This window comes from Mus musculus, chromosome Y (assembly GCF_000001635.26).
Source record: "Mus musculus strain C57BL/6J chromosome Y, GRCm38.p6 C57BL/6J".
Lineage (NCBI taxonomy): Eukaryota > Metazoa > Chordata > Mammalia > Rodentia > Muridae > Mus > Mus musculus.
In genome coordinates, this window is record NC_000087.7 from 68,267,697 (window position 1) to 68,294,519 (window position 26,823).

A 26,823-nucleotide genomic window follows, 5' to 3' on the forward strand; every position below is an offset into this window, starting at 1 on the left:
ACAGTAAAAAGCTCTAACCCAGAATTGTTCCTGTCTGAAAGAACTGCAAGGAAAAAACATGGAGAAAAGCCTAAAGAAAAGGAGATTCAGTGACAAGACCAAATTGTGATAAAGCTCAAGGAGAGGCATCAAGGCCTGACACTATTACTGATGCTATTCTGTGCTCACAAAAAATGGGCTTATCATGACTGCTCTCTGAAAGACCAAACCAGCAGGTGAAAGAGTCAGATGCTCAAATTTATATGCAACAAATAGACAGAAGCTGGGAACCCCTGTGGATGAATTGGGGAAAAGCTGGAAGAAGCTGAGGAAGAGGTCTACCCGGTAGGAGGACCAACAATCTCAAATAACCTGGACCTCCCAGGATGTCTCAGACACTGAGCCAGCAACCAGGCTTCATACACCAGATGATATAAAGCCACCAACACATATACAGAAAAGGACTGCCAGGTCTGGACTCAGTCAGATGAGGTCCATCTAATCCTCAAGGGACTTCAGGCCCCAGGGAGCAGGGAGGTCTGGTGGAGAGGGGACAGGATGGTGGTGTCATACTCTTGGAGATGGGGATTGTGGGCTTGGGGCCCTGGGAGCATGGGGGCATATAGGCAGGAGATATGGGGTGTGGAACAGTAAGAGGGGGAACTAGGAGAAGAATAAAATCTCGACTTTAAAAAAAGTATAAGAATAAATTTTAAATAATTCAACTATATTAGTGTGTGGAATTTCAGTCCACGGGACTATATACCATTCACATATTCATTTAGATTTCCTTTGGAAGTTAATATAAAGATGCACTTATACTTAAACAAGAAAATGATTAAAGATATTTAAAAATAAAGAAGTTCTATTTTAACTCTAAAGGTATAACTGCTAGTTAACTTTGTAATCACATCACTGGGATTAACTTCCTTCTCAGAATCATCAGAATAACAAGGATTAAAGAAACTTTAAAACTCTGTTTCATAGGAAACAAAAAAGTTAGAGATTTTTTTATTTGTTTTATATATATACCAGCAAGTGAAAATTTTTCATGCTTCATTTTTCTGAAGATGGGAAAGTAGAAGAGAACTTCAGATTATTCTCCATGATGGCTCTTTCAAACATAGACATTTTTTTTTCTCAGTTCACCATCTACACCAAAAAGCATATCTTAGTACTTGGTCCCCAAGTTCATCAAAACCTAAAACAGAAAAGTACCTCTTATTAAATAAATTCCCAAGGATACAAATATGAAAGATTCTGTGCAGATGATGTATAGGGTAAAGGTTAAGGTCAGGATTAGGATTAGGGTTAGTGTTAGGGTTATGTTTAATAAAGCAGGATAATTATAGTGTTATTAAAGTATGAGGTACATCTGAGGTCAAATTCCCATTTTATCATTTCATAACTTTAATAATTCATACAAAGCCATTAGGATTTTATGGATAATAGCAGTCATTTCAGTAAGAAATAATTCAAAATAATAAGTAGTTAAAACTTTATGATTATTAAAACATATTTAGATTCCTAAGGTCATTTTATGGACCATGTGCAACATACCTCCATGGACTTCTCATGCATTTCTTTAACTGCTTCCAGGGTCTGGTTCTGACTACATTTGGACAGTTTCAATGCTTGTTGTTCTTTTTGACAACTATTCTACAAATGTAAAAGGAAAACCTTAGTATAACAATTCTGTTTATTTTTGTTGTTACTGCCATGCAACATGCATGTTAGTCTAACAATAAAACACTAAATGCATATCTAATACTAAAACATTTATGTGAGCAAAAATAATTCTATATGAAAGTTAAAAGGAATAGTTTTCCAACTGATTTAAAATTTTAACAACTATTTTGACTAAATATATATATATATTTACAATAATATGAAATAACATTATGCTACCAATTGTGGGGTAGGAATTTTTTTTTAATGTGAAAGAGTTTTTCATAATGCACAGACTGGCCTTAGCCTCCCAAGTTCTTATGTTTATAGGCATGCACCATGTATACATGAACTCGGTAAAATCCTAGTCTTGGAAGCTTAGATTGGTTTTCTGTAGATTCCAATCTCAAGCAACACATAGAAGTAGTAACATAAAGTTCTCATTGTATTCTTTAGGGTTGCGCACAACCATGATAATTTGCATTTAAAAAAAAATTAAGACAAGCCCTTTACACCTTTTCACCTTGGGCTACTACAATCCTGTTTTGCCCTTTATTCACTGTGATCAATTTTTTACCTCACATTTGCACTCAAATCATCATAATTAAGTAAAATTACCTCTAATTTGCAATGCTTATCTTTAAAAAAAGTGCACCTGCATACATTTGGAGACAAAGGGTTAATATTGGGTGTCATCTTTGATTTCACAGTACTGTTTCAGAGACAGAATCTCACTAAACCTAGAGCTCATCATTTATGCTACACCTGGTGGCTACAAAGATCTGGAGATCTTCTTTTCTCTGAACTAAATCTGAGATTGGTTGTTTTAAAATGCTCACAACCACACCAACTTTTTTTTGTTGTTGTGGTGGTGGTTTGTTTTTAGTGTTGCTAGTTTGTTGTTGTTTATTTTGTTGTTGTTGGTGGTGGTGTGGGCATTCATCCCAATGCAGGGAATATAAGCTGGGGTCTCCATGCCTACACGGGAGAAAGATTACCAATTAAACCATCTTCCAGCCCTGTAAATCAATCTTATTGGGCCCACATGCAGCATATGACACATTTAGGGATCTTTTCTTCTTTAAAACTTTCCTTCACTCATGGTAGTTTTCTTTCTACCAGTGGTTCTCTTCCTTTACTGGCTCCCTCTCACCAGCTGCCATATGCAGAATTACAAATCTTGAAGTACCCTGCTGTTCTGTCTTTAGACTCCTTATTTACAGGGATGATCACTTTCCCTTGAAATGTCATCCAGAGTCCAATGTTTAAAAACTGTCTTCAATTGGAGTATATATTATTTATCTTTAGTTCCTATCTCTTTCCAGAACTGACTCATAATGGCAGGTTCCTCAATGCCTTCTGAGGCAAGAATGAATTTGCTGTTCCTTTCAAATTGAATACTTTCCAAACTATTAACCAGTAAATAAAATAAAATGGTTAATATGATTATCGTTGTCTCAGATCTTACTTGGAAACCAGGTGATGACTCTACAGGTAGAGTAATGGAGACGTGATCTAAAATTGTTTGCTGATATTCTTCCACAGGAAAATTCTTCCAGGGCTGTTGAGATTGTTTGTTTCCATCCTCTGTTATTACTAAATCTTTACTAAATTTAGGACTGTAAGAACTGATTTACCAAATTGAGTTGGTTTTTTAATATAAACAACAGAGTCCAGGTGAAACCAATAAATAAGCTTTCTCTCTTCTTTGAACTCTGATATATTGTGGTTTTTTTTGTTTTTTTTTTTTTGTTTTATTTATTTTTTTTTTTTTTGTAGTCACTGGTAATCATCTCTTGATCTTTCTGCAAATGTCTGCCTCTTGAAAACTTATGATCTGGTATACCATAAAATGCCTAGTCGTTTTCATTGATATAGTATGCAATCAATAGTTTATATCTCAGTAAGACTAGAACAGAAGCAAGGATAGATAGATAATGGAACTTAATTTAGTTTCATATGCTCAACTCAAGGCTAGTTGTTCCATTCCTACTTAGTAATACTAGGTTAAATATTAAGTTTTTTTTATGGTACCAACCACTGATTTTTCTTTTTCTTCATTGAATTTCTGTACATCCATATCAGACTTCTGAAATGTAGTTATATACTGCTCACAAAATTTGTTGTTGATGTTCTTCCTGTAAAGCACAGTAACAAAAGCAGGCACATTTCATACCAATATGAAAAAGAACACTCAGAACAAATTCAATTGAACATTTCATACTATAAAAAGAAAAATAGCAGTATAAAATATCTAATGGGAAATCATTATAGATTTTTCCCCTAACATATTATCAGAGAGGTTTTCATTTACGTTTTAGCTTTTCAAAATTAAAGAAATATAAACACACACAACACACACGTAACACACACACACACACACACACATATATATATATATATATACATGTACAAAATTTAATTATATTTCAATGTGGTTTTTTTTCATTATTTTCTACCAAATATAAGTTCTAATTTATTTTTCATACATTGCCTTAGTAAAGACAGTGCAAAACATGTCAAATAAAATATACAAATTGTCTGCATATGTAATTGTAGTTGTTCCTTTTGAATATTGTTAAACATAATAATCCATAAATTACATTCCTAAGACTATGTGCAAGACTTCTGTATTTCCACAATGAATGTAAATTAAAATTTAAATCTCATTAACATTGACTTAAAGCAGAAAATAAAATTTTCATAGATTTCTATGAATTAGATTTAGTTTGCTTGAAGGCATGTTGTTATAGGGTTAACTGTTTAGACAAAATCAAAGCCACACATTTTTACTAAAGAATCAGACATGATATAATTTTTTTTAAACTGCAGCCACATATAATTTTTAAAATGATACACATTTGACCCTACAAATATAACAACTCTACCTCTCTCGTTCGTTCGTTTTGCAAAATCTTTCTAATTTCTGGTTGCTGCATTTGAAAGATTCTTTGACATAAGTTTCCATCCATTTTCTCTTTATGTGAAGCGTCTTATAAATGTCATCTATATTAAAAATAAAGAGTCATTTTGAAGAAAAATTAGATGATTCCATGTATTCAAGTAAAAATAGATATAGATAAATTTCATTCAATAATGCTATGGAAACTTAAAATTAAATGATAGATATCACAAACATGCTTCATACTTTAGAATACTTAGGGTTTGGTATGTTCAGATGAAGGATGTTCAACCTGTAAAGTCTACAGAAATGTTCCACAACATAGAAAAAAACAGTCCATGTATTTTGGATAAGAAATATCTAATCTTATCTGAATTTTAATTTCTGTAAGGAAAATAATTTTGAGCTTCAAGAACAGTTTTCAAAAGAACAAATGCACAAAAAAAAAGGATCAAAAGTATACTTAATTCTTCATAGGGAAACACTTTTAATAAAGGCTAATTCTTTTCCAAATCTAAAAAAGATGATGCAACTGAAAGAACAAACTTGACTGTAGAACTGTTAGACCCATTGTTTAAAATATTCAATTAAAATAAGAGGGCAACCGGTCATATTGGTTCCCATGTTAATCCTAGTATTCTGGAGGAAAAGGCAGAGAGATATTTGTGTGTTCCATGTTAACCTGGTCAACATACTGAGTTCCAGGACAGTCAGAGCTACAAATGAGACCCTGTCAGAATCAAACCTGCGTTTGATTCCTAGCACCTACATAATGTGCACAAATATCTCCAACTCCAGTTCCAGGGGATGTGATGCCCTGTTCTAAATTCTGCATGCACCAGGTACATATGTATATGACTCACAGACATACTTATAGGCAAAATACCTATATAAATAAAAATAGATAAAAATGTTAAAATCTATGTTTAAAACAATGATCTCCAAGTTTTTTTTTAATCAAAATAAAATTATTTCTAAAGTGAATTGGTAATTATATTTCAGAACATATCCTTTAAAAAAACACTTGAAGAAAATTATGGTAGGAACTTTTGATCAGTAACTGCTGCAGTTCATGAAAATTGTAATGCTTCAGAAAATGTTTAGTACCTTTCTAGCATGCACAGTTAGCTTTCAGTAACTAGGATGAAGCTATATTTCGGTGTACATGTTTAATATTCTCACCATACATAGTACTAGACAAAATCAGATTATTAAATGATTATTCTGCCTCCTCTAAATAGAGCAAATCCTTCAGTTGAAAAAAAAATAATTTGGTAAAATGGGTAACTTGAAAGAAGCAAAATATTATTTTTTAAAAATATAATATTGTTTCATGGGGGTAGAGATATGGCTCAGCAGTTAAGAGTACTTTCTGTTCTTTGCAAAGGACATAGGTTTGGTGTCTAGCACTCATATGGTGGCTCACAACTATCTGACTCCAGTTCCAGGTATCTGAAATAATCAACTGATATCTGAACAACAGGTACACATGTGGTGCACATATATAACTGTAAGCAAAACACTAATACACATAAATAAGTCCAAAAATAGGTATTAGGAGCATTGTTTAGTAAGCCATGTAAAGATGTTTTTTTTTGTGTGTGTATGATCCTAGTATTGGAAGCTTAAGCAGGAGATTTCCAGTGTAAAGACTGCATAGGTTAAATAGGAAAATGCAGGCCAGCCTGAACTACATAATGACACCATATCTCAAAGACAAGTTACTGTCTTCTGAGAAAGCTCACTTAGCATTCAGTTACATATAATTTAAAACAGATACTTTAGAATCTGAGTATCATTCTCTCATTGTTTAGTAAGTTGTCTTCCACTTACAGTTACATAATTCATTTCATAAAAAGAAAAAAAAAACAATGAAGGGATTGGAGAGATGATTCAGCAGTTAAGAGCACTGGTTCCCTTCCAGCTTTCTGAGATTGGAGTACCAAAACCCACAAGGTGGCTCACTACCTATAACTTCAGTTTCAGGGGATTCAAGGCCTTCATCTGGCTTCCTCAGGTACAAGACACACTAGTTGTGCACATACACACGTGAAAGAAAAAAAAAAAAACAATAACCATAACATAAAATTTAAAAATAAGTTATAAGGGTTACATTAAAGAATTCAGTTTTGCACTGTGCCATATAAAGAAGGAAGCACAGAAGACTCCTAGAAAAGAAACTGACTTAATATAAAATTAGCACTGGATCAATGAAAATATGTTTCATGTACAGAATTTTGTATACATATCACTTAGCTATGAGTACATGGAACTGTGAAATTGTTTACATCTATTTTTTTTCCTTTTAAAATTCCTTCAAAGCTGTTACAAAAAAAGCCTCAGTAGTCAAGAGGGCCTACTGTGAAAAGAGGAGGTTCACAAAGTACTTTTTTTTGTTTTTTAAGGTAAGTAATGTTACTTCATGCTTATCAAAGGATAATTCATCAAAGATGAACTCACAATTCTGAATATCTATGCTCCAAATACAAGGGCAACCAAATTCATAAAGAAATTTTACTAGAACTCAAAGTACATATTGTACCCCATATAATAATAGTGAGAAACTTCAACACCCCACTCTGAGCAACGCAGAGGTCCTGGAAAAAAAAGAAATGAAAAAGAGACACTGTGAAACTAATGAGAAGTTATGAAACAATCGGATTCATCAGATACATATATATGTATCTGTCACACACACACAGACACACACATCCAAACATGCACACATATATTGAAGCAAATTCACACACAGTTCTCACTAGATGAAGAGAAATTATTTGAAAAAAAATCAACAAACCTTCATGATAATAGTCTTGGATAGATTAAGAATTTTAAGCACATACCTAAATATAGAAGCAAACCAGAAGCCAACATCAAATTAAATGGAAAGAAACTTGATGCAATTCCACTAAAATAAGACAAGACAGGACTAGACAAGGCTTCTTACTTTTTCCCTACCAATTCACTATAGTACTACAAGTTCTAGACAGAGCAACTAGAAAACAAAAATTGGTCAAAGGAATAAAAATTGGAAAGGAATAAATCAAAATATCACTATTAGCAGATAATAAAATAGTATACTTAAGTGACCACAAAAATTCCATCAGAGAACCCATAAACCTGAAAAACAACTTCAGCAAAGTGGCTAGATATACAATTAACTCAAACAAAACAGTACCTTTCTTCTACTCAAAAGATAAACAGGCTGAAAGGCAATTATGGAAACAACACCTTTCAAAAGTCACAAATTATAGTTCCTTGATGTGACTCAAACCAAGCAGGTGAAAGATTTCTATGACAAGAACTTCAAGTCTCTGAAGAAAGAAACTGAAAAATCTCAGAAGATGGAAAGGTCTCCCATGGTCATAGATTAAGTTAGTAAAAATGGCTGTCTTCCCAAAAGCAATCTACAGATTCCATGCACTCTCCATCAAAATTGAAACTCAATTCTTCGTAGAGACAGAAAGAGCAATATGCAAAACCATTCGGAATATCAAAACTCCAGAATATCCCAAAACTATTCTCAACAATAAAAGAACTTCAGGGGGAATCATCCCTGACCTTAAGCTGTATTATGCAGAAATAGTGATACAAAAATGTATGGTAATGGTACAGAGACAATGCCTTCATGAAATGGAGAGATCTAAAATATATCATCCTGTGTGATCTCAAAGGAAAAAAAAACATGGTATGCACTCACTGATAAGTGGATATTACCCTAAAAGCTCAGAATACCCAAAATGTAATTCACAGACCACATGAAGCTGAAGAAGAAGGAAGACAAAAGTGTAGGTGTTTCAGTCCTTCTTAGAATGGGGAACATAATATTCCTGATAGGAAATGTGGAGATCAGGGCAGAGACTTAAGGAATGACCATCCAGATTCTGTCCAACCTTTGGATCCATCCCATATACAGAAACCAGGCACAGTCTCTATTGTGGATACCAACAAGTGCTTGCTGATAGGAGCATAATATGACTGTCTCCTGAGAGGCTCTGCCAGGGCTTGGCAAGAACAGAGGCTGATGCTCACAGCCAACAATCAGACTGATCATGGGGTCCCCAGGGGAGCAGTTAGAGGAAGAACTGAAGGAGCTGAAGGGGTTTGCAACCTTACAGGAAGAACAACAATATGAACCGAGCAGACAGACCAGAGCACTCAGGGACTAAGCCACCAAACAAAGAGGGGCACCCATGACTCTAGCGGCATATAGAGCAGAGGATGGTATTGTCAGACATCAGTGGGAGGAGAGGTCCTTGGTCCTGTGAAAGCTCCATGCCCCAGTGTAGGCAAATGCCAGGGTAGGGAGGTGGAGTATGTGGGTGAGGGAACAGGCTCATAGAAACAAAGCAAGTGTCAAATGGAATAGGGATTTCCTGGGATTAAACCAGGAAATGGCTGATATTTGAAATGTAAATAAATACATACACACTCACACACACACACACACACACACACACACACACACACACACACACACACACACACAGATGGCTTTAACTGTGTCTTCAGGTGGGTTTACATCTAATCACAGGATGATCTAAATTTTTCCCATTCCTGCTAGTTTTTTGATAAATTAGAGTAAATGTGTCTGCATCTCAATCTCCAAATAAAATCATAGTTGCTCTTATCACAACCAAGCTCCTCAACCTTTTTCATCACAATACAAATCTAAGACAAATCTTAAATATAAAATTCTTCCTGGATGGACAAATATTTTACTGCTACAGCAAGAAGCTCTGGTTTCAATCTTCAGGAATGAAAAATAAAAACCCCCAAAATTTAGATATAAAAAATAAAGAAGGCATGATTCCTCAGGCCCCATTACATTTCTGAGGCTGAGGACTTCAGGTACAAGGCCAGTCCAGGCTGCAATTGAGGTTTCAGACAATCCTGAGATATAGAGCTAGAGGTTACTTTCCTAAACCAAAACAACAAATAAATAAAGACAGCCTGGTCTGAATTATGTCTGAATTCCCAGCACTTCTGAGGCTGAGAGAAGCCTCTAGTATTTGAGGCAGTTTGGAACCTATATATAGAAATTTCGGCAATGTGGCATTTTCACAACACGTTAAAATGTAGACTGGTCTTCAGTTTCTTTTTAATAAATTCCTGGTGGGAAGCAGTTGCACAGAAGAGGGTTTTGTCTGTTTCATACACTAAGTGAAGTCCAGTTTACTCACACCTCACATCCCCAGTCCCCAAGAATACTTTCAGGGTCTCCATTTCCTTGGCCTTCCTGATTTCTGCTAGGAGCTAGTCTGTTCAAACTCTTGCACTTACAGTGAAGTTCTCAGTTTTTCTCAGCAGAGGCCTAAGTGGGAAAGGTCGATTGTGAACCTGGAAGTAGCAACTTCCTGAGTCCAGTGAGGGTCACCTAATCTCATTACTCCTGAAGAAACACCTCCAAAACTCCACCTTCATCCCCACCCAGACCCCTAGCTGAACCAGGATTAACCAACAGACAATTGACTACCTCCACTGAGACTTCATCCTACCATGATTCCTCAAGAATTTTGCTTCCTCAAGAACTCTTTGTAGCCACCATACTGGGTAACAGGGTTTGAACAGCAGGAAAATAATCTCAGCCAAGCCCATTGCTGATTGGCTGTGTTTGCACATGAGTACTAAGGGTAAGAGAGGCTCTTTCAGTCATCTGTGATTAAAGCTTCAAAAAGCGGGTAGTATTTTAACTTCCACTACTACCCAGAGGCTTTCCATTTTCTAAGTTTGCAATACTAACTTGAAAGTTAAAATAAAATGAACTCCAAAGACGACTCTCCTACTTTGTTTCAGATGAAGGGACTGTTCTATGTAACTCTACATTGTTTTTTGGTTTGTTTGTTTGTTTTGTTTTTTTGTTTCTTTTTTTTTTGGTTTTTTTTTTAAACTAAAGTGTTTTTGCATGTTTGTATTTATATAACATGTATGACTAGTTCCCCTAGAAACTAGAATAGGATGCCAAAATCCCTGGATCTAGAATTAAAAATGATTTTGAGAATTATGTGGGTTCTAGGAACTAAACCTTGGTTCTGTACAAAAGCAACAAGTGTTCTTAATTTCTAAGCCATCTTTCCATTCCTATCCTGTGTGTGTTTTAAGGTGTGCTGGACCATTTCTCACGATAGATGTTTAATTTTACTATATAATGGAGAGTATAAAAAATGACTTTGTTAATGTTGTCTATTTCCAGAAACAGAAAAACAAACAAACAAACAAACAAAACAGCAACAAAAAAACATAATTTTAATGGATTGTGTAAATCATAAATAGTTTCAGGATAAAAATGGAGTGTATACATTTCAGTATATGGGTGCATAAGGAGGCCAGATATAGACATCTGTTTTATTCTCAATTATATTCCAAATTTCTTTTTCATTTTCAGTTTTTTTTTTTTCAAGTCAGGGTTTATCTGTATAGCTCTGGTTAACCAGGAACTCACCCTGTATACCAGGGTGGCATCAAAATCAAAAATCTCCCTGCCTCTGCCTCCCAACGTCTGGGATTAAGGCATGTGCCACCACTGACTGACCCAACTTAAAACTTGAGATAGGTTCTCTCTGAATATGCAGCTAACCAATGCCACTACCTCGGCTAGCCAGCAAGCTGTCTCCACCTACTCAGCACTGGTTGGCAGCCTGCATTTTAGAAGTGGATTCTAGGCCCCCACTTTTATTTTCAAGAAAAACATTTTACTAAAACAGCCATCTCTCTAGCCACTCTTCAAGGTTTGTTCTGTTGCTATAGACACTGCAATTTTTTGTTTGTTTGTTTTTTGTTTGTTTGGTTTCTTTTTCTATTTCTCTAATCATGCCTAAGTTTAGGCTCCAAAAATGCTTAGTGGTGGTTTTGCTTGTTTCCTTACAACAGCAAATTGGTTTTCTTGCTCACTTTACAATTTGCAGCTAATTTGGCACACTGGACGAACTGACATTTCATTTACTAGTCTTATTGCTGTGTTTTGTTTCTCTGGTGCTTTTTTTTTTTTTTTTTTTTTTTTTTTTTTTTTTTTTAATTTGCTGGGTTTGTTTTTTTTTGCTGGTTTTTTGTTTTTGTTTTTGTTTTCACCACTGAAGATGAAATTTATAACTTTTAATGGTGCTTTACCACTGAGCTACATCTTTAGTTAATCTTTAGTTTTGAATGTTGGATGAGAAGTTATCTGTGTGTATTTTTTAACGAAAACTATAATTTCTGTGAAGCCTACAATTATCCCCCTATGCTATAGGTTCTATAGAGATCTGTTTCCCTCGTTTGGCCTCTTCAAGAAACAGGGAAATATTTCTAAAACACATACCTCCAGATTTATCCAACATACTGCCTACTTCATGTCTGTGAAGACAGAACAATAAAAAATTAAAGCAAGAAATATAGTAGACTGGTAGGCCATTTTTTTTACCACACACAAAACTTTACACAGAACCTTCTTTAATTTTTTATAATAAATATATAATGTTTGGTTTGGAACAAATGTCATATGCATATAAAATATAAGGTGGACTACCAACTTGAACTTGGATTATTTACTTTTAACAATTCATACGTTTACACCCCACAAGGAGTTTATTCATAACTCTCCCACAATTGCCAAGACCCTTTTTTCCCCCAGATAGTCCCCTACTTATTTTTATGATGTTTCTCCTTTTCTTTGAGTGTGTCAAAGATCACATGCAGGTGGTCCTATTGTATGAGTTCCTATGTGTTTGTGATCACAAAGTCTAAAGGATCCCAAGCTGGGCTTGAACTTAACATATATCAGCATCTGACATTGAAATGCTGATCTTCCTGAATCTAGTTTTCCAGTGAAGGTAACACAAACACTACTTTTGAAGTACTCTATTGAACTGGCAAAAAAAAAAAAAGAAAGAAAAAAAAAAGAGAAAAAAAGAAAAAGAATTGAAAATATTACCCCATGTCTTCATCTCCTTTTACTTGAGGCGATATATTTTCATCTTTACCAATTGCTGGATTATTTACTGTATTGACAATAGAAAATGTAAACATTTGAAAGTATGCAATATTAGTAATAGTTAATAAAGTACTATCAATTTGAATTTCTTTGGAAAAACTGCCCATTTTGAGTTTTTGAAACAGATTTTAAAAATTAAGTAAAATTAAGTACATCCAGGAAATCTAGGACACAAGGAGAAGAAAAAACATAAGGATAACAGGTGTAGATGAGAAGTAAGATTTCCAAATTATAGGGCCAGTGAATATCTTCAACAAAACTATAAAAGAAACCTTTCCTAACCTAATGAAAGAGATGTCCATGAACATACAAGAAGCATGCAGAACTCCAAATAGTTTGGACCAGAAAAACAACAACAAAAACAAAAATCCCTGCCATCATATATTAATCAAAGCACCAAATGAACAAAACAAAGAAAGAATATTAAAAGCAGTAAGGTAAAATGGTCAAGTAACATATACAGGAATTCCTATCAGAATTACACCTAACTTCTCCCCAGAGACTATGAAAGCCATAAGATCCACGGTAGATATCATACAGACACTAAGAGAGCAGAAATAAGAGCCAAAGCTATAATATGCAGTAAAACTATTTTACCATAGATTGAGAAAACAAGGTATTCCGTGAAAAAACAATATTTACACAATACCTTTGAACAAACCAAACCCTTCAAGGGATAATAAAGGGAAAACTCCAATATAAGGAGGGAAATCACATGCTAGCAAAAGCAAGATATTAATCTTGAAGTAAACCTAAAAGAAGATAGCTACATGAACAAAATTCCAACAAAAATAACAGGAAGAAACAAAGACTTTGTCTTAGTATCTCTTAATATCACCATATTCTATTCACCAATTAGAAAGAAATAGACAAACAGACTGGATGTGTAAGCAAGACCCAGCATACCAGAAACAAACCTCAGGGACAAAGACAGACATTTCCTCACAGTAAAAGGCTGGAAAACAATTTTCTAAGCAAATGTTCCAAAGAAACAAATTTGGAGTAGCCATTCTAATATCAAATAAATTTGACTTTCAACCCAATGTTATCAAAAAAGACAAGGAGTGACACTTCATATTCATCAAAGTTAAAATTTACCAAGATGAATTTTCAATTCTAAACATTTATAGTCCAAATGCAATGGCATCCATATTCATATAAGAAACTTTAGTACAGCTCAAAATGCACATTGCACCACACACAATAATAGCAGAAGACTTCAACAACCCTCCTCATCAATGGAAAGATCCTGGAAAGAAAAATTTAAAAAAAGACACAGTTAAACTAACAGAAGTTATGAAACAAATACATTAGTTGATATCTATAGAACATTTTATTCTAGAACAAAAATTGTCCATTCTGCTCAGCACCTCATGACGCCTTCTCCAAAATTAACAATATAATCAGTCACAAAACATGCCTCAACAGATATAAAAATATCCAAATAATCTCATACATCCTATCTAATCACCAAGGACTAAGGCTGATCTGAAATAATAATATAAATAATTGAAAACCCATGTACACGTAGAAGGTGAACAAAAATCCAGTCAGTGATAAATCAGGTAGGGAAGAAATAAAAAAAAAAATAAATGTAAGACTTTTTAGAGTTTAAAAAAAAATGAAGTTACTACATACTGAAAGTTGTGGAACACAACTAAAGCAGTGTTAAAGGGAATCTCATAGCTCTGAATGCCTCTAAATAGAAACTGGAGAGAAGATACAGTAGTAGGTTGACAGCACACCTAAAACCCCTTGAATAACAGGAAGGAAATTCACCCAAGAGGAGTTGAAGGCAGGAACTAATCACACTCAGGGCTGAAATCAAACAAGTGGAAACAAAGGAACTATAACATAAAATCAAACAAACTAGGAGCTGGACCTTTGAGAAAGTCAACAAGATAGATAAAACATAAGCCAGACTAATTACAGGGCACAGGGAAAATATCAACATTAACAAAACCAGTAATGAAAAGGGAGACATAACAACAGATACTTAGTAAATCCAAAAAAATCATCAGATCCTACTATATAAGCCTGTAACTTAGCAAAAGTGGAAAATCTGGATGAATTGGACAATTATCTAGACAGATGTCAGGTACTAAATTTCAATCAGGTTGAGATAAACCCTGTAAACTCTCCCATAATCCCCAAAGAAATAGAAGCAGTCATTAAGAGCTCCCCCCTCAAAAAAAAAAAAAAGCCCCGTATCTGATGGGTTTAGTACAGATTTCTATCAGGCTTTCAATGAAACACCAATACCAACAATCTTCAATCTATTATGCAAAAACAAAATAAAATGAACACTACTTAATTTGTTCTATGAAGCCACATTTACTCTTATACCCAAACCATACAAAAACCCAATGAAGACAGGATACTTTAGACCAATTTAACTAAATAAATATTGATGCAAAAATACTCAATAACATCCTGTTAAACACAATCCAAGAACACATCAAAATGATCATCCTTCATGATCAAGCGGCTTCATCCCAGGGATACAGGAATGGTTCAATATATGGGAATCCATCAATGTAATCCAATATGTAAAGAATCTCAAGGAAAAAAACACAGTATTATCTCATTAGACGCTGAGGAATCATTTAAAAAAAATCAACACACCTTCATGATGAAGTCTTGGATAGATTCAGAAAGCAAGGCCCATAACTAAACATAGTAGCAAACCAGGATCCAACATCAAAATAAATGGAGAGAAACTCGATGCAATCCCACTAATATATGACAAGGCTTCCCACTCTCTCCCTACCTATTCACTATAGTACTAGAAGTTCTAGCCAGATTAAATAGACAACAAAAAGAGGTCAAAAAGTTAAAAATTGGAAAAGAACAAATGAAAATATCACTATTAATAGGTAATAAGATAGTATATTTAGTGACCCCAAAAAATCCTCTAAAGAACCCTTAAGCCTGAGAAACAACTTTAGCAAAGTGATTGGATATACAATTAACTCAAATAGATCAGTAGCCTTCCTCTACTCAAAGGATAAACAGGCTGAAAAGGAAGTTATGGAAGCAACACTCTTCACAATAGTCTCATATTTTAATACCTTGGTGTGACACGAAAAAAGCAAGTCAAAGTTCTGTAGGACAAGAACTTCATGTCTCTGAAGATAGAATTGAAATTCTCAGAAGATGGAAAGATCTCCTATGGCCATAGATTGGTGTCCCAAATAATTTAGTAAAAATGTCTATCTTGCCATAAGTAAGCTCTGATTCCATGCCCTCTCCATCAATATTCAAACTTAATTCTTTATAAAGATAGAAAGAGCAATATGCAAAATCATTTGGAATAACGAAAATCCAGGATATTGTAAAACTATTCACAACAATAAAAGAACTTCAGGGGGAATCATCCCTGACCTCAAGCTGTATTATAGAGAAATAGTGATAAAAATGTATAGTGACCATAAAGAAAAAATGACTTCAGGAAGTTCACACGCAAACGGATATGTCTAAAGTATATCATCCTGTATGAGGTAACACAATCCCAAAGGAAAAAATATGGTATGCACTCACTGATAAGTGGATATTATCCTAAAAGTTCAGAATACCCAAAATGTAATTCACAGACCACATAAACCTTAAGAAGGAAGAAAAAAGTGTGCATGTTTCCGTCCTTCTCAGAATGGGGAACAAAATACTACTGGGAGGAAATATGGAGACAAAGTGCAGGGCAGAGACTGAAGGAACTACCATTCAGAATCTGCCCCACCTGTGGATCCATCCCGTATATAAACACCAGACCCTGTCACTATTGTGGATACCAACAAATGATTGCTGAAAGGAGCCTAATAATGCTGTGTCCTTAGGGGCTCTGCCAGAGGTTGGCAAAAACAGAGGCTCATGCTCACAGCCAACAATCAGACTGATTATGGGGTCCACAGTGGAGGAGTTAGAGGAAGGACTGAAGGAGCTGAAGGGGTTTGTAATCTTACAGGAAGAACAATAATATGAACCAAGCAGACCGCCCCCCTCCCCCCAGAGCACTCAGGGACGAAGCCAGCAAACAAAGAGGGGGACCATGGCTCCAGCTAAATACATAGCAGAGGATGTCCTTGTCAAACATCAGTGAGAGGAGAGGTCCTTGGTCATGTGAAGTTTGGTGTCCCAGTGTAGGCAAATACCAGAGCAGGGACATGGGTGTTGGTGGGTGGGGGAACATGCTCATAGAAGCAGAGGGAGGGTGGAATGGTAAAGGGAATTTCTGGGGTGAAACCAGGAAATGACTAATATTTGAAATGTAAATAAACACACACACACACACACACACACACACACACACACACACACACACACACACACACCTAATATGATGGCTTTAACTGTGACTTCAAGTGGGTTTACATGCAATCACAGGATGATCTAAATTTTGGTCCCATTGTTGCTAGGGTTTTGATAAATTAGAGTAAATGTGTTTGCATCTCAATCTCCAAATGAAATCATGGTTGCTTTTATCATAGCCAAGCTCCTCAATTTTTTTCATCATAATACAAATCTAAAGCAGATCTAAAATATAAAGTTTTTCTGGCTGGAAAAATATTTTACTGCTACAGCAAGAAGCTCTGGTTTCAATCTTCAACAAGGAAAAAAGGAATAAAAAACAAACAAACAAACAAACAAACAAAAATTTAAATATAAAAAATAAAGAACACATATTTCCTCAGGCCCAGGTACATTTGTAAGGCTGGGGACTTCAGTTTCAAGGCCAGTCAAAGCTGCAGGTGAGGTTTCAGACAATCCTGAGATATAGAGTTAGAGCTTACTGTCCTAAACCAAAACAACAAATAAATAACAACAACCTGGCCTGAATTATGTCTGAAGTCCCAGCACTTCTGAGGCTGAGAGGAGCCTCTGTATTTTGAGGCAATTGGAGCCTATACATAGAAATTTCGGGAATCTGCCATTTTAACAACAGGTAGAGGTAAATGAAGACTGGTTTTCAGTTCGTTTTTAATGAATTCCTGGCAGGCAGCAGCAGCTAAAAGAAGGTTTTAGTCTGTTGGCTCCACTAACTGACTTCCAATTTACTCACTCCTCACCTCCCCAAGCCCCAAGAAGACTTCCAGGGTCTCCAATTCCCTGGCCTTCCTGCTTTCTGTTAGAAGATAATTCTGTTCAAACCCCTGCCCTTAGCGAAGTTCTCTGTTTTTCTCAGCAGAGAACTAAGTGGGAAAAGTTGATTGTGAGCCTGGAAGCAGTACCTTCCTGAGTCCAGTGAGGGTCACCTCCTCTCCTTACTCCTAAAGTAACACCTCCACCCCTCCACCTTCTTCCCCACACAGGCCCCCAGCTCAAACAGTATTAATCATCTTTCAACAGACAATTGACTACCTCTACTGAGACTTCTCCCTACCATGCTTCCTCAAGAACCTTGCTTCCACAAGAACTCGGCTTGATGACTACCACAAAGCATACTGGGTAACAGGGTTTGGATAGCGGGAAAACAATCTCAGCCAAGGCCCTTGCTGATTGGCAGTGTTTGCACATGTGTACTAAGGGTGAGAAAGGCTCAATCAGTCGTCTGTCATTGAAGAGCAAAAAGGAGGTAGTATTTTAGCTGCCACTACTACCCAGAGGCTTTCCATTTTCCAAGTTTACAATACTAACTTGAAAGCTAAAATAAAACGGATCCCAAACAAGACTCTCCTACTTTGTTTCAGATGAAGGTGCTGTTGTTTGTAATTTTCAATTGTTTTATTTATTTAAGTAATTTGTTTTTGCATGTTTGTGTTTATAAACATGCATGTGTGGTGCACATAGAAACTAGAAGAGAATTCCAAAACCCATGGATATAGAATTAAAAATGGTTTTGAGCCATTGTGTGGGTCCTAGGAACTAAAACTTGGTTCTGTCCAAGAACAACAAGTGCTCTTAATTTCTAAGCCATCTTTCCATCCCTGACTTTGTGTCTTTTAAGGTGTGCTGATCATTTTTCTTGAAAGATGTTTATTTGTACTATACAGTGGAGATTACAAAATTATAACACTTTCTTAATATTGACAATTTGCTCATAGAGAAAAAACAAAAAGACAAAAACCATCATTTTAATGGATTGTGTAAATCAGATAAAGAGTATTGTAAAAAACTGATGCATATACATTCCAGTATAAGTATGCATAAGAGGGCGACAAATAGACATTTGCTGCATTCTCAATCACATTCCAACTTCCTTTTTTTTTTTTTTTTTTTTTTTTTTTTCAAGGCAGGGTTGTAGTCCTGGACCTCACCCTGGTTACCAACTGCTGGGATTATGGCATGAACCACCTCTGACTACCCAAATTTAAAACATGAGACAGATTCTCTCTGAATCTGCAGCTCACCAATGCCACTAGCCTGGCTAGCCAGCAAGCTGTCTCCAACTACTTTTCACTGGGTTGCAGCCTGCATTTTTAAAGCCGATTTAAGACCCCCTCCTTAATTTATATACTTTCAAATAAAGCACGTTACCAAAACAGCCATCTCTCTAGCCCCTCTGAGAGGTTTGTTCTCTTGTGGTAGCCACTGTATATTTTTTTTTTCTTCTCTAAGCATGCCTAAGTTTAGGCTCCTAAAATGCTTATTGCTGGTTTTGCTTGTTTCCTTACAAGAGCAAACTGGGTTTCTTGCTCATTTTACAATTTGCAGTTAATTTGGCAAACTGGACAACCTAAAATTTCATTTGCAAGACTTATAACTGTGTTTTGCTTGTTTGGTAGGATTTTTGTTAATTTGGTGCATTTGTTGGTTTGTTTGGGGTTTTTATTGTTATTGTTTTGTTTTGTTTCTTTGTTTGTTTTTGTTTGTTTATTTTTGCCACTGAAGATGAAACTCATCACTTTTAAATGGTGATTTACCACTGAGCTACATCTTCAGCTAATCTTGCATTCTGAATGTTTGCTGAGAAGTTATCTCATATGTGTTTTAAAGGAAACTACAATTACTGTGAACCCAAAATTATCCCCTTTTGCTATACAGTCTAGAAATCTGATGCCCTCTTCTGACCTCTTTAAAAAACAGGCAAATACCTCCAAAAACACATACCTTCAGATTTATCCAACATACTGTCTACTTCATCTCTGTGAAGAAAGGAAAATAAAAAATTAATGCAAGAAATATAGTGGACTGGTAGGCATTTTTCTTACCCACACAAAACTTTAAAAAGAACTTTCTTTTAATTATTTATAATAAATATATAATGTTTGGTTAAGAACAAATGTCATATATATATATATATATACATATATATATACATATATATATATGTATATGTATGTATATATATATGTATGTATATATATATACATATGTATATGTATGTATATATATATATGTGTATGTATATATATATATATGTATATATTACATGGTGGAGTATCAAAGTGATCTTGTATCCTTTACTTTTACCAATTCATACATTTACACCCACAGTAGTTTATTCATTACTCTCCCACTCTTGCTGAGACCCTTCTTCTTGCCAGATGGTCCCCCTCTTATTTTCATGATTTTTCTCCTTTTCTTTGTGTGTATATCTTGGAAGATCTCAGGCAGGTGGTCATATTATACTAGTTGCTATGTGTTTGTTATCACAAGGTCTGAAGGACCTCAAGCTGGGCTTGAACTCAACATATAGCAGTGTCTGATTTGTATTGCTATCTTCCTGAATCTACTTCTCCAGTGAAGGTAATACAAACACTACTTATGAAGTAATCTATTGAGCTGGCAAAAAATATTGAAAATGTTACCCCATATCTTCATCTGCTTCTGCTTGAGGCGATATATTCTCATTTTTATCAAATGCTGGGCTCTTTACTGTATTAACAATAGAAAACAGAAACATTTGAAAGGATTCTATATAAGTAATAATTAATAAAGTACTATCGATTTGAATTTATCTGGAAAAACTCTCCATGTAAATTTTTGGAAGAGATTTTAGAAAGGAAATATTTACACCGAGAAAATCCAGGACACAAGGAGATGACAAAACTTAAGGATAATAGGTATCAATGACAAGTAAGTTTTTCAAATTTAGGGACAGTGAATATATTCAACAAAATTATAGAAGAAAACTTCCCTAACCTAAAGAAAGAGTTGCCTATGAATATACAAGTAGCCTACAAAACTCCAAATAGTTTGGACCACAAGAGAAATTTCTTCCATCATATAGAAATCAAAACTCCAAATGCATAATAAAAAAAAAAGAAAAGAAAAAGAAGAATATTAAAAGCACTAAGGGAAAATGGTCAAGTGACTTATAAAGGAAATCCTATCAAAACTATACCTAACTTATCCCCAGAGATTATGAAAGCCATAATATCCAGGGCAGATGTCATACAGACCCTAAGGGAAAAGAAATGCCAGACAAGGCTACTAGACGCATCAAAAAATTTTACAATAGATTGAGAAAACAAGGTATTCTGTGAAAAAAAACGATATCTACACAATATGCTCGAACAAATCCAGCCCATCAAGTGGATAATAATGGGAAAACTCCAATATAAGGAGGGAAATTACACTCTAGAAAAACCAAGAAATTGATCTTGAAGCAAACCTAAAAGAAGAAAGCTACATGAATCACATTCCAACTCTAACAACAAAAATAACAGGAAGCAACAACTACTTTTCCTTAATATCTCATAATATCAGCGGACACAATTCACCAATAAAAAGACATAGAATAACAGACAGGATGTGTAAGCAAGACCAAGCATACTAGAAACAAATCTCAGGGACAAATACAGATATTACCTTAGAGTAAAAGGCTGGAAAACAATTATCCAAGGAAATGTTACAAAGAAACAAGTTGGAGTAGCCATTCTAATATCAAATAAATTCGACTTTCAACCCAAAGTTATCAAAAAAAAAAAAAAAGAGGAGGGACACTTCATATTCATCAATGTTAAAATTTGCCAAAATGAATTCCCAATTCTGAACATTTATACGCCAAATGCAATGTCATCCACACTCATAAAAGAAACTTTAGTAAAGCTCAAAAACACACATGAATAGAGCATTAAAAGAAACCTTGACTAAATTGGTTTTAGAGACCTGCAGAAAAGATTATGCAGCTCTTTTTCCCTTCACCTTGTTCTGAGTATGGAACACCACAGGGAAATTTAAACTTACACCATTCGAACTCCTCAACTGGGGACCCCCCCCCCTTTAACAGAAGCAGGTGGAATGTTTGACCCTCATGTTTCTTTTTCAGAACTCCCACTAGCTCACTTGAAGGACCTACAACTGGTCAGAAAAGATGCCTTGGAAATGTTGAAACACAATAAAAAACTTAAACAAAAACAAAAAAAAACAAAAAACATACGAACCAGAAACCATCTTGGTGCCACATAAATTTCAAACAGGAGTACCTGTCCTGGTCTGGTGCCACCATTCTGGCAAACTTGAACTCAGATCAAAAGGACTTTCCCTGATGATTCTCACAAGCCCTGCTGCCACACCTCCAGCATGTGCCCAGTTCTGGCATCCAGCCTGCCATGGCCCACTGGCCTGGCACTGCTCACACACAGTGGGCACTGCACAGGAACCTCCCTCCCTCCCTCCTCCCAATGGCAAGAGGCTCTTTTGTCTCATTCAATGGGCTTCTGAGGTTCTCAATCTTACATATCCTAAAGCTGTGACCTCATGTTGGCTTTGTTTGGCAGCTGGGCCAGAGGTTTAATTTTCTAACTTATAAGATCAGAACTATGTACTAGAAGGAGTGGGAAATGTGAGACCACAACTTAGAGCGTTTCTCCCTGGAAGGTAAAGCACCTGGACATTCTCCAAGATTGTTTTCCCTGATTTATAAAAATACAGCCAGAAAGAGACTCTATGTTCTCTACAGCCACCAAAAATCCTTTTGGTTTCTGAGCCTTACAGCTAGAGATTAAAAATTGGAGTTTTGACAAGGACATCTGGGCAGAGAAGAACACTCCTCCCATCTCTTCCCAACTCCTCCAAACTCTCCTCCCAACTCATCCCAATTCCTCAGCTAGCTAATAAAAACCTTCTTCTGTCACATCTCAGAGTCATACGCCCCTGCCCTGCACAGTGGAAGGAGTTTGTCCTTAGCTAGCTGATAATAAAAACTCTTGCAGTTTGCATCAGGTGTGGATTTCTCTCAAGTCATTGGGGTGCTGGCCAGCTCATCCCGGGACTTTACTGGACTTGAGAGGAGGTCCATCTTCGGGGTCTTACACATGGAGACCTAATACCAAAACTCTTCAAACTATTATGCAAAATCAAAAGAGAAGGAACACTATTGAATTTGTTCTATGAAGCCAGATTACAATTATATTCAAACCATACAAAAACACAATGAAGAAAGGAAACTTCAGACCATTTTCCCTTATGAATTTCGAAGCAAAAATACTCAATAAAATCACTGCAAACCAAATAAAAGAATACATCAAAACGATCATCCATCATGGTCAAGTAGACTTCATCCCTGTAATGCAGGGATGGTTTAATATATGGAAATTTGTCAACTTAATCCACTATAGAAACAAACTCAAAGACAAAACCAACATGATCACCTCATTAGATGCTGAGAAAGCATTTGACAAAACACAACACCCATTCATAATAAAAGTCCAGGAAAGGTCAGGAATTCAAGGCCCATATCTAAACATAAAAAAAAAAATACAATAGACAGCAAACGAGTAGGAAACATTAAACTAAATGAAACAATCTCATTAAAATCAGGGACTAGACAAGGCTGCCCACTTTCTTCATACCTATTGAATATAGTAGTTGAAGTCCTAACCAGAGCAATTAGACAACAAAAGGAAAACAAATGAATACAAATTGGAAAGGAAGAAGTCAAAATATCACTATTTCCAGAATATATGATAGCATGTATCAGTGACCCAAAAATGCACCAGAGAAATCGTAACCATATATATGACTTCAGTGCAGTAGGTGAATATAAAATTAACTCAAACATATCAGTGGCCTTTCTCTACTCAAAGGAAAAAGAGGATGAGAAAGAAATTTGGGAAAACTCACCCTTCACAATACTCACAAATAATATAAAATAGCTTGGTGTGACTCTAACTTAGAAAGTGAAAGATATATATGATAAAAACTTCATGTCTCTGAAGAAAGAAATGAAACAAGATCTCAGAACATGGAAAGAACTCCCATGCTCATGGATTGGAAGGATTAATATAGTAAAAATGGCTGTTCTGCCAAAAGTAGTTTATAGATTCAATATAATCCCCATCAAAATTCCAACTCAATTCTTTACTGAGTTAGAAAGGGCAATTTACAAATTCTCCTGGAATTTGAAAAAAACAAACAAGCAACAACAACAACAACAACAAAAAACCAACAACAACAACAACAACAAAAAACAAAAACCTGGTATAGGAAAAACTATTCCCAACAATAAAAGAACCTCTTGTGGAATCACCATGCCTGACCTCAAAGTGCACTACAAAGCAATTGTGATAAACACTACATGGTACAGGTATAGTGGTAGACAGGTAGATAAATGAAATAGAACTGAAGTCAGAGAAATAAACCTTTAGTCACTTGATCTTTGACAAAGGAGCTAAAACCATCTAGTGGAAAGGAGACAGCATTTTCAACAAATGGTGTTGGTTCAATTGGCAGTTCGCATGTAGGAGAATGTAAATTGATCTATTCTCATCCCCTGTGCAATGCTCAAGTCTAAGTCGATCAAGGGACTGCACATAAAACCAGAGACACTGAAACTTATAGAGGAGAAAGTGGGGAATAGCCTGGAATACATGGGCAAAGGGGGGATATTCTTGAAAAAAAATACTACCAATGTCTTGTGCTATAAGATTAAAAATGGACAAATGGGACCTCATAAACTGATAAGGTTATACCCAGAAGTTCAAACTTGTAATAAGGAAACATGCTTCACTTTGTCCATAGCAGCCTTTTGTATAATAACAAGAAGCTGAAATGAACCCAGATGACTCTCTTTAGAGGAATGTATATAGAAAATATGGCACATTTACTTAATGAATTACTACACAGCTATTAAAAACAATGAATTCATGAAATTTTTATACAAATGGATGGATCTGGATGATATCTTCCTAAGAGAGTTAACCCAATCACAAAAAACACACATGATATTCACACATTTATGAGTGGATATTATCCCTGAAGCTCAGAATAACCAAGGTAAAATGTGCAAAACCCATGAAACTGAAGAAGGAAGACCAAAGTGTGGATATGCCGTTCCTTCTTAGAATGGGGAACCAAATTATCATGGAGGGAGTTACAGAGACAAAGATTGGAGCTGAGAATAAAAGAATACAGAGACTGCCTCACTTGGGGATCCATCCCATATACAACCACCAAATCTACTGAAGATGCCAACAAGGGATTGGGTGCAGGAGAATGATATAGTTGTCTCCTGAGAGGATCTGCTAATGCCTGACAAATAAAAAAGTGGATGTTCACAGACATCCTTTGGACTTAGCACAGGGTCCCCAATTATGGAGCTGGAGAAAATACCTAAGGAGCTTAAGGAGTTTGCAGGCCCATAGAAGAAAAAACAACATGAACTAACAAGTACCCCACACTTCCATGGGATTAAACCACCAATCAATGAAAACAAATAATGGGATATATGATTCCAGCTTCTTATGTAGCAGAGGATGGACTAGTCAGGCATCAATGGGAGGAGAGACACTTGTTCCTGTAAAGATCCTATGCCCCAGTATGGGGGAATACCTGGGTTAGGAATTGGTAGATGATGTGTTGGGGAGATGGGGGAGAGGGGAGAGGACAGGAGATTTTTTGGAGTGGAAACTAGAAACGGGGATAATATTTGAAATGTAAATAAGGAAAAGTTATAATAGAAAAAGAAAGGAAATAATTTATTTGCAAGTTTTATGAAATAAATTCATGTTTGGCAAACATATTATACGAACAATGTTCATGTCTTTTCTTGAGGCGAAATCAAGAAAGTTCTTCTCTCTCAACATATGCTGATATAGTTCCAAGAGTAGGTTTATGTGCTGCAAAACCTTGTATATAGGAATAGAGAGATATAGGTAAAATTAGAAATGAAGTATATGTAAACTCTTAACAAAGACTTCTTCCATTTCAGGTGACTAGGTAAAGTCTAATGAACTGCAGGACACAATTAATACTGGAAATGCGATACCTTCCGAAAGAGCCTCCTCTGAAACTTTTATGTCATCGTCCTCATCATCAAAGTCCAAAAGTAATAAGTAACCTTCCTTTGGTATCACCTTCAATTTCTTAAGAGCCATTCTTCTCATAAGAACACAGTAGTCTTCTTAGTTTAAAAAAAAACAATAAAAATAAAAAGGAAAAAAAGAACTTAGTTACCTGATTAAAAATTATCATTTAAAAAATTAAAAATAACAAAAAATCAAATAATAATTTTAGCTCAATGAAAGATCATTTCTTTTTTTACTTAACATGTATATTTTTAATCAATTGCCTTTATCAGAGAGTTCTGTGTACATATTCAATATGGTGATGCATATATATATACACTTACCCGTACCATTTCCTCCGTGTATCCCATTTATCATGTCCCTCTCCCTCACAACTTGTTTTAAAAACTTCTTTAACTCACTTCTTTAAAAACCTCCTTTAGAACCTAAATTATTAGTCTGCAATTTCTCAGTTTAAAAAGAGACAAAAACTGGCCAACCTTCAACCTATGAGTCCTCCCCTCCTCCCAAAAAACGATGAGCAACATCCTTTAACCTTTGAGGTATCTGAATTTTGGTCCTATCTCCCACAGAATATTTTTAAACAAAACATCAGCAATTCTGTTTACCAGTTTATCTCAGTCTAACGTAAACTCACAGTTCTATCCAGAAAGATAAAGAACATGGTAACTGTATATTCATATCAAAAAGATCCACCACTAAGTCTACAAAAAAACATGAACTACCACCACCACCCACACAGAAAGTCCTTATATTGGAGAAATTAGGGATTTGGGGAAGCCGAGGATTTCAAACATCTGAAGATTGTAAGTTCAAGGCCAGGCCAAGCCGGGCCAGCTGAAACTACAAAGATAGATCCCATCCTACAGAAACTAAACTGAGAGAAAAAGCTGAACTTGGTGGTGCAAGTCTTTAATCCCAATACATGGGAGACTGAGACAGAAAGATCTGTGGTCAGAATCCATCCCCAATGACTTATGAATCTCTTACAATTATCTCCTCTTCTTCTTTTCATTCATCTTCCTATGCCATTCTACTGTCTGCAATGTTCATACAGTCTATACCAAAGGAACACACCATAGAGAAGACAATGAGGAGGGAGGAATCCTCAGTGTGTT

General features: G+C 35.5%; 1 protein-coding gene across 1 annotated transcript; it reads right to left on the bottom strand.

Annotated features, from left to right (window-relative positions):
* Nucleotides 1-1,150: 1,150 nt before the first annotated feature.
* On the bottom strand, nucleotides 1,151-25,783 carry Gm20937 (predicted gene, 20937). The gene is made up of 7 exons (XM_017318715.1): nucleotides 25,666-25,783; nucleotides 20,264-20,330; nucleotides 19,563-19,597; nucleotides 4,536-4,653; nucleotides 3,686-3,785; nucleotides 1,540-1,638; nucleotides 1,151-1,180 (listed from the first exon to the last, which is right to left on the bottom strand). Exons 1-7 carry the CDS (start codon nucleotides 25,781-25,783, stop codon nucleotides 1,151-1,153), a joined length of 567 nt encoding a protein of 188 aa, XP_017174204.1.
* Nucleotides 25,784-26,823: the final 1,040 nt, after the last annotated feature.